Raw genomic sequence first — 9098 nt, 5'->3', positions numbered from 1 at the left:
CCTCATCCCCATGGCCAGCCCTGTCCCCATGCTACCCTCTGTCCTCACATCCAGCCCTGTCATGGACATCCTGCAGGCATCCCAGGACATCCTGCAAGCAGCCCTGCACACAGCCTGGCTGCGAGGGCTCTGTGCCAGCCACCAGGACCCCACGCGGCCCATGGGACACTCAGAGTGTCACCACTCCACACAGCTCAGCCACCACAACGGCTCCTTAACATGGGGCTGAGCACGGGAAAACACTGAGTTGAACCTCAATCGTCCTCAGCGACCCCACAGCAGCCCTTCCCCAAATCCTATGTGGGGCTCACCCAGGTCCCGCTCCGCTGCATCCCCACGGTCCCCACGGGCCCATCCCACAGCCGAGCAGCCAAACGCAGCGCTCCGCTTCCCCCGTCGTTATTAATAGCCGCGGGCGGGGGGGAGGCGGCCCCGGAGGGGGGAGCTGGGGCTGCTGGGAGCGGGGCGGGGGGCTCGGGGGTACAGTGGGGCTGGGGGTGCGCGGGGATGGAGGGCATCCGGGCTGTGTGTGTGTGAGAGATGGGCGAAGATGACGTGTGAAACTTGATCTCCCCGCGGTGGGTTCAGAGGAGAGGGAAAAAAAGAAAGAAAGAAAAAAAAAAAGATAAAAGTATTGTTTTTAAACAGATTTTTTTTTTTTTCTTCCCTCTCAAGGGCTGCCGCGGGACTCAGCCTGGCGATAAAAGGCTGCGGGGCGGCCGGAGGCGGCTCAGAGAGCAGCGGGAAGCGATGCCGGCCCCGCAGCGCTGCGCCCGGGGGTAGCTGCGTTGTGCCGGGGCTCCAGGGGGGGGGGGCTGCGTGCGCCCCGTGCCCGCGCCATGCGTGCGCTCAGCTTCGTGGCGTTGGCAGCGCTGTGCACAGCCGCATCCCAGCGTAGGGCGCTGGACGTGGGCAACCGCCGGCGTTGGCACCGCGTGCAACACGGGCATTGCAGCTACACCTTCGTGCTGCCCGAGGCCGAGCCGTCGCCGTGCCCGCTCGCCGTCCCCGGTCCCGTCAACGCGCTGCAGCGGGATTCGCCGTCCGGCAGTGGACAAGCCGCCCGCGGGGCTACCCAGCGCCTGCAGCACCTGGAGAGGATCCTGGAGAACAGCACGCAGTGGTTGCTGAAGGTAGGCAATGGGGAGGGGGTGTCCCCTGTCAGAGCTCTGAGCAGGGGTTTGGTGCATCGCTCTGCCCAAATCTCATCTCCGGAGCCTGAGCCGGTGCTGCCTTCACCCAGCGCTGTCTGCCCAGAGGGGGTGGGTGGGTTCTGTGCGTGCTGCTGCTCAGCGTGCTGTGTCCCTCTGCGTCCCCACCGCGGTCCCCTCCTTGTCCCTGTGCCCGTGTCATGCCAGTGGTCCTGGGCCACCTTACAGTGCTCAGCTCTCCCTGCTTACGGTCAGGACGTGGCGCTGCCGAGAAGCTGCTGGGAAGGCTTTTGGCAGGCAGCGGGGTGAGGGACCGAAGGGCAGGGTTCGTTGTGTTCCCACTTGTGGGCTTCACGAATGTTCCTGGCACTGGGTGAGACTCTGCATGGGAAACACAGCTCGTGACCTTCCGTCCCCACGGGGGCACTGGGAGCCCCAGGCCCACAGCAGGGGCAAAGCAGGAAGGAGGGCACCCTGTGCCATGGACCCTCCCAGCCCATCCCAGGGACCCCTTGCTGCACTCCCCCATTCCCGGCCTCTCAGGGTGAGGCAGGAAGAGGCTTTTCCTTTCCGAGGTCTCACCCGACACCTCCTGACCTCACATCTGTGTGAGCATCAGGGAAGAGCCACGTCCCTACAGTGGGACCTCAGTCCCCACGGCTGTCACCCAGTCGAACTGAGTGACACTGCGAGCGCTGCATAGGGACAGCAGTGGGCACACAAGGGACGCACAGGGCTGCCCCTTGTCCTCTCCTCAGCTGACTCAGACCACAAATTCCTCAAAAGCTGGGAGCGTGCTGAGTCCTGGGAGGATGCTGAGCCCCAGGGATACGCTGAGCAAAGCCTGCCTGCACTGTGTGTGCCCATTGGGCAGCTGCACGCAGTGGTGCTGCACCCCAGGAGCAGGGGCACAACTGGTGCTCGTCCCACCCCACAGCATGGCCCCTCTGCTGCAGGCAGCTTGCAGTTAGGTCTTTATTTTTTTTGTGTGTGTCCAGTTTCTTTGCTTTCCTAATTTAACTGAAACTGCGCAAGGAGGCTTGTTTTGGTTGGGATCCAGGCCTGAACAAACAAACTGGGCTCAAAGGAGGCACCGGACTTGAGGACTGGTTGTAAACAACCCCAAATCCCTGTCTGCCCATGGAGCAGAGAATTTGGGCTGTGCCCAGGGCCAGGAATATGGCGCAGTCCCTTTGGGACCCCTGACCTTCAGCTCACAGACCCCTGGAGGCCAGGTCACTCTCCCCACACTGCCAGGCATGCTGTCACCAGAAGGGACAAGCAGTGACACAACAAGGACATGAGGACACTCATGTGGCTTTGCACAAGGGAGGCTGCGTGGTGGTGCTGCAGAGGATATGGGCACCGAGCACCTCTCAGTGCCACCATTCTGGCCCTCCCTTTAGGGAGCGACAAAGTGTGGGGCACAAAACCTGCACACAGGAAGGATTGTGACCCCAGTGCCCGGTGCGATGGAACCTTCCAACTGTTTGCAATGGGTTCCCAGCGTTGGGGCATTGGGGTGGCTGTTCTGTGCTGCTGGCTGGGGGCCTCTTGCCGCGGGGTTTTGCTGCTGAGCAGAAATTCTTTTAGAGGCTGCAAATGTTGGCAGCTCTCACTGTTGGCCCGGGACACAACGCGGGGCCGGAGCTGGGCTCGGTTGTGGTCAGAGCACTGCTGGAGCAGCGTCTGCCCAGTGTCACGCTGCAAGAGGGATGGGACCAGCAGTGGGGAACCTGCTGCCTTCCTGGCTTTGTGGCCCCATCCCTGCCCTGCTCCTGCAATTCCTTCCCTGCAAGAGTGGCCCCATGGCTGCAGGTTCTGGGAAGAACCTCCCTCCTGGGGAGGGTCCCCTCATTCCACTCTGCAGCCATGCAGTCCCCACATGGGTCCACGCTGTCTAGGGATTCTGCAGCTCCCTCCAGTCCCAGCTGCTTCCCAGGTCGATGCCTTCATCAGAGCCGTGGCTGGGGCCTGGAGGCTTTGATGCTCCCCCTGGGTAGGGCAGGGACCTACAAAAGAGGCCCCAGCACCACTCACAGGGAGCAGCCGGGGCCGCGCTCAGCCCTGCCTGTGCCAGCCCGACCTTTTCCATGGGTATGCGCTGCCCTTAACTCAGAGATGTGTTTATTTTGAAGAAAAAAAAGGCAGAATCAGGAGGGAGAAATGGCCTCTGGAGCCCTGAGAAGCAGCAAGATTAACGACGTGGTTAAAGGGAAACTCTCCAGCAATCGCTCAGCTGGGAAAGCGCTTTCCAGACATGGCACTAGGGTTTGGTTTGCAGCAGCTCAGAGAGCACAAGATCCACTTGGAGAGTGGATCCATGGGGCAGTGGGATCCATGGGGCAGTGGGATCCACGGGGCAGTGGGATCCATGGGGCAGTGGGATCCATGGGGCAGTGGGATCCACAGGGCAGTGTTCCCAGCGTGGGCAGCAGCACATCCCTTCCGCTCCCTGCAGTCCCTGCACAGTGGCCCCAGGGCCACAGACCTCGCTGAGGCTGTCACCCCAGAGAGGGGATGAATGGGAACCTCATGGCAGCTGCCAGAAATAGAAACCTACTGGGAAGTGCTTGTCCCCTGCGGGCTGGGAAAGCGGAAGACGCTTCAGAGCCGCGCACATAGCCAGCTGCTTCCCAGCCCTGAGCACTTCCCTGCAGCAGGGCAGCAGCCAGCACTGGGAAAGCCGCCTTCACCAGGATGGGGCAGTGGGGGGGAGGATGCTGGCAGCCATAGGAACTCAGCCAGCAGCTGAGCCGTGCTGGTGCTGATGCTGGTGCCCATGCCAGTGCCTCCCTTTTTGGTCAGTAGTCCCAGTTTAACAATAGATCTGTGAACACACAGACCTGTGCCAGGTCCTAGCGAGAGAAAAGCCCCATTTGGGGACTGTGGGCGCCCCCATGGCTGTAAATCCCACCTACCCCATTCAGCTCTGCTTTGCCACTGTGCCACACGCCAACTTTACAACCACTCCAGTGCCACCCACAGCAGTGCTCCCTCCATACACCCGGGATGCTGTCCTGGGCTGTTCCCATTGTGTCATCTTGCTGCTTTTGAGCAGCGTGAGCTGCAGTGCCAGCTACAGCAGGAGCCGTTCTCCTAGCCCAGACACATGGGAGCAGAGCTGTGTGAGGGTGTTGGATGAGGAATGTCGGCAGCGGTGCCCTGGGCTCCCCCACAGCACTGCAGCCACAGGCAACACGTCCCATCCTCCCAATAAGCTCCAAAGCACCCGGGATGTTTCGTGCTGCACTGCAACGCTCCCACATCAGAGTGCCCAGGAGGCAGCACTGAGGCTGAGCGCGGGGTGAGCTCCTCGGCTGAGCCATCCCATCCCACCCTCGCTGCCGTCTGCAGTTGGAGAGCTCCATCCAGAACAGCATGAAGCCGGAGATGGCGCGGCTGCGGCAGACGGCGGTGCGGAACCACACGGCCACCATGCTGGAGATCGGCAGCTCCCTGCTGAACCGCAGCGCTGAGCAGAGCCGCAAGCTCACCGACGTGGAGGCACAGGTGGGCAGCGATGGCACGCGTGTCCCCATGTCCCCACTGCCACCGGAACTGCAGTGTGGGGAAGTTCCTCTGCTGTTGTTCCCTGAAGGGATGCTGGTTTCATGCAGTCATGTTCCTGAGGACGCTGGGGACAAGGAGGCGTTCTGCTGTGTGTGCCCACCCTCCCAATGTCCCCGTGCAGGTGCTGAACCAGACGTCACGCATCGAGATGCAGCTGCTGGAGAACTCCCTGTCCACCACCAAGCTGGAGAAGCAGCTGCTGGTGCAGACAAACGAGATCCACCAGCTGCAGAGCAGGAACAAGTAGGGGCTGGGGCTGCTCTGCAGGAGAGCTGGAGCCCCTCCAGGGCTCATCGGGGGTCCCCGTGGGTGACAGGGTCTCATTAGAGCCCTTTGGGTGGGGAAGCATGCCCACAGGTCACTCACATCCCACAGCTGCCACTTGTAGGGAGCAGGGGCAGCTCACGGCAGTGCGGGGGAACCGCAGCCAGGCTGGGGCTGCCCATCTCCAGCACACATCCTCTTGCAGCATCCTGGAGGTGCGGGTGCTGGATATGGAGGCAAAGCACCAGGCGGAGCTGGCAGGGATCCGCTCAGAGAAGGAGAGGCTGCAGCACCTGCTGAGCAGGCAGAGCGGCACCATCGAGGAGCTGGAGAAGTCTCTGCTGGCAGCCAGTGCCAACGCCAGCCTGCTGCAGCGACAGCAGCTGCAGCTCCTGGAGTCAGTGCAGAGCCTGGTGCGCCTCGTGGCAGAGGGTAGAGGTGAGTGGGGAGAACCTAAAAACATTGCATCCCAAGAGCGAGTCCGCCCTGTGCCCTGAGAGGTTTCTCCTGCAGCAAATCCCCAGCCCTGGGGAGATGGGAAGAGCAGGGCTGCAGGACCTGCAGGGTCACTGGAGCATCCGCCAGCTGCTCTCCCCTCTGCCCAGCCCTGCTGCCTGGTGAGGAGCAGCGTTTCCAGGACTGCACCGAGGTGCTGCGGGCCGGCAGCCGTGCCAGCGGTGTGTACACCCTGCACATCACCAACATGAGCCAGCCCAGGAAGGTGAGAGCAGCCCACAGAGGGCTGCCACGGTGGCACCGTGGGGCCCAACCATCCGCAAACCAACCCCGTTGGCAGTGGGATGCGTCACCTCACTCAGAGCTGCTTGGTTCCCTACTGCAGGTGTTCTGTGACATGGAGACAGACGGCGGTGGCTGGACGGTCATCCAGCTCCGCATCAACGGCAGCGTCAGCTTCCAGCGGGGCTGGAGGGAGTACAAGCAGGTCTGCATAGGGTTGGGGATGGGGCATTCCTGCACCCATCACCCACACCCACCCTCCCTCGGCTCCCCCAGGGCTTTGGGGATGCGGCGGGCGAGCACTGGCTGGGCAATGAAGCCGTGCACCTCCTGACGAACCGGGAGCCCTACGTGCTGCGTGTGGAGCTGCGGGATTGGGAGGGCAGCCAGGTCTATGCCCACTATGGCAGGTTTCAGCTGGACAGCGAGCGGCTGCTCTACAGGTGGGTGAGCAGAGTTGAGCTGTCCCCAGGCACTGCTGTCCCTGATCCCCCAGGTTGGTTGGCACCGCTGCCTGCCTGGGGAGCTGCAGGGCTCCCATAGGGCTTTCACTGGGATCTGGGCAGATTTCGTCCATGGGGCTGTTGCTACACCGCCTGCTCCCCCTCTCCCCGGGCTCTTCCCCAATTAGATGCATAAAATTGCAATAAGGCTGAAGAATTTCCCATCCTGGCGAGGCCAGTGCCTATGCAAGCGGGTTTGTCCCCAAGAACACCCTCATGGAGATGCAGTGGGCACAGTGCACACTCACAGGGATGTCAGCCGGGCTGTGGGCGGGAGGATGGGGGCATCGGACTCTGCAGTCCCACTCAGTGAGAAGGGAAGTGATGGCACGTGTGGCCGCAGGCTCTCCCTGCAGGACTACAGCGGCACAGCAGGGCAGCAGAGCGGCTTGGCCATGCAGGGCACCAACTTCAGCACCCGCGATGCTGACAACGACAACTGCCTCTGCAAGTGTGCCCAGATGCTGTCAGGAGGTGAGCAGCAAGGTTTGGGTCGGGGTCCTCGCTCCGTGCCCACCCCGGTGCCACTCCTCCTGCTCCCTCCCATAGGGTGGTGGTTCGACGCCTGCGGGCTCTCCAACCTGAATGGCATCTACTACCCGGCACGGCACAACATCCGCAAGCTGAACGGCATCCGCTGGCACTACTTCCAGGGGCCCAGCTACTCGCTGAAGGGCACCCGCATGCTGATACGGCCCGCGGGCTTTTAGCTGGCCGGAGCGGCGCAGCAGCAGGAGGACGGAGCCCCTGGAGAGCTTCCCCCCATTATCTTTTTCTCACTCCTGTTTTCTCTTAGATCTTGGAGCTGACTCTGAGCCAGCCCCACTCCTGCAAGCTGCAGCGCGTGGATCCCATTCCCTCCTGGTTTCTCCCTATTTCCCCCATGTCTGTGGGGCTCCGGGCTCCGTGCTGTGCCGGAGTGTGCATCTGGGACCACCAGACCTCCTGCATGAGACATACAGGGTCAGGCAGACCATATTTTGCCTTTTCTATATATTTTAGGGCACTGCCCTAATCTCCCCATTGCTTTGCTTTTCCTGCAGGATGAGCAGAACCGGTGTGTGAGCGCATGGCATCCCTCCTCCCTGCACGGTCATTAAGGGGGACACAGCTGTCCCCTCCTGCATGCACTCTACCCATGCAAGGGGATCACTGGCTGTGCACATCCCGATGGGACAGGGACAGTACGAAGGGACGGAGGTGCCACCAGAGGCAGGGGGCTGGGTGCCAGCACACAGGGGTGGTGATGGGGGTAGCATGTGGTGATGGGGCTGTGGTTTGAGGTGAGGCATAGGGAGCTGAGGATGATGAGGGAGCTTGGAGCTGGGGACGAAGGTGCTGGTGGGGCTGACAGGCCATTTGTTTTATTGGCATGGAGAATCCAGACTTGGACCCAGGCACATTTGGTGACAGCCTGGAGAATGTGGGGCAAAGCTCAGTAGTGTTTCCTTCTGCTGAGAAAAGCCCCCACACCCACCCATGTCTTGGATCTTGGCATGGGAACCCCTTTTATTTTTGTATTGAGAGATATTTATTGGCCAAGAGCTGCACCAGGCAGCACTCAGCCCTGCCCTGAGACCCCCATGCACAGCTCCCACCTTTGCCAAGTGCTCTGGCAGTGGTGGAGATGGGAGCTGTGGCTGTGGGCTCACTACTGGGGACAGCAGCAGCACTGCCTCAGCCCCAGGGATGCAGTGTGTATGATCTCCACATAAAGGACCTTCCAGCAGTCTCCCTGCTACATCTGCATCATTCAGGGGGGTGCAGCCCCATCCTGACCCGCTGAGCACTGACTGAGCTCAGAGCACAGATGAGGGCTCGGTGACACCCGGCTCCACAGCGCTTCCCATCTTATCATGGGCCACCCCTGTCCCCCTCGACTCTATTGCCACTAGAGGTCCCCCACAGCCTGGTGACGTTGCACAGCATCCCCATCCATGGGGGACAGGAGCATTGTGCCCTGGTGGACCCCCAGCAGATTCTGGGGACCAGCAGTGGTAGCAGCTCTGCCACAGGCCATGAGCCACACATCCACCCCCTCACTGACCCTACAGCACCCATCCCTCAAACACACCCCACAGACCTGCTTCTTCCCCTCCCCCATTCATAAGGCATTTGCTAATTAACACTGATTAAAACATGCGATGCAGCTGGCACTTCCTCCAAGGTGCTCATCAGATCGTGCTTAATAATTGAAAAACGGGAAATGCATTAAAGGTGGGATCACCTGCAAGGCACTGTGGTTATGGCCATCCTGGTGCTGCTGTGAACCTCTGCATGCCCCCCAGCCCTGCTCACTCCCTGCACCCCAAATCCCATCTCCTTGCTTTCCCCATGCAGCACTTGAGGAGGGCTGGGATGTGATCCCCAGGCCCTTTTCTTGAGTGGCTGGGGAAGAAAATGACCTTTGAAGGGTCATCGCTGTGATGAGCCACGTAGAAACGTGGAACGAGAGATATGGGAGTAAGCAGGACAAAGGCAGTGGAAACCTTCCCCTGGTCATTCCTCCTCTCTATAAATAACTGCGGGCTCAGCTGTGGCTCCATGCTGAAACCGGAGCTGGCAGGGAGGCAGCTGCCAAGGAAAGTGATCGGGAGTGCAGGGACAGGGCTGCCCTCTTGTCCCCAACAGGGATACAGAGACATTGGGGCATCCCCTGGGGGGAGCAAGGTGCCTCAAATGGCTGGGGGTGCAAATGTGCACCATGTGAGCACACGGGACTTGGCTGGCTGTGCATGTTGTGTGCAGCCACCACACATCCCAGCCGTGCAGCCCTATGCAGGACCCCAGAACCAAGTGCTGGGGGCTGAGCCCCATGTCTGGCTTTCTGGGGAGTCACCAGCTTCCTGTGTGCTGGCACTGCAGGATC

The 9098-nt window shown here is 61.2% G+C and overlaps 1 protein-coding gene across 1 annotated transcript; it reads left to right on the top strand.

The window, feature by feature from the left end:
* Positions 1 to 500: 500 nt before the first annotated feature.
* Positions 501 to 8383, top strand: ANGPT4 (angiopoietin 4). The gene is made up of 10 exons (XM_048963276.1): positions 501 to 578; positions 676 to 1133; positions 4509 to 4664; positions 4846 to 4967; positions 5194 to 5426; positions 5594 to 5709; positions 5830 to 5931; positions 6003 to 6169; positions 6573 to 6703; positions 6779 to 8383. Exons 2-10 carry the CDS (start codon positions 840 to 842, stop codon positions 6937 to 6939), a joined length of 1482 nt encoding a protein of 493 aa, XP_048819233.1. The 5' UTR covers positions 501 to 578; positions 676 to 839; the 3' UTR covers positions 6940 to 8383.
* The last annotated feature ends 715 nt before the right edge of the window (positions 8384 to 9098 follow it).

Source organism: Lagopus muta, chromosome 16, assembly GCF_023343835.1.
Source record: "Lagopus muta isolate bLagMut1 chromosome 16, bLagMut1 primary, whole genome shotgun sequence".
NCBI lineage: Eukaryota > Metazoa > Chordata > Aves > Galliformes > Phasianidae > Lagopus > Lagopus muta.
Note: the sequence above shows the minus strand (reverse complement) of the source record. Positions and strands in the feature narration are given on the sequence as shown.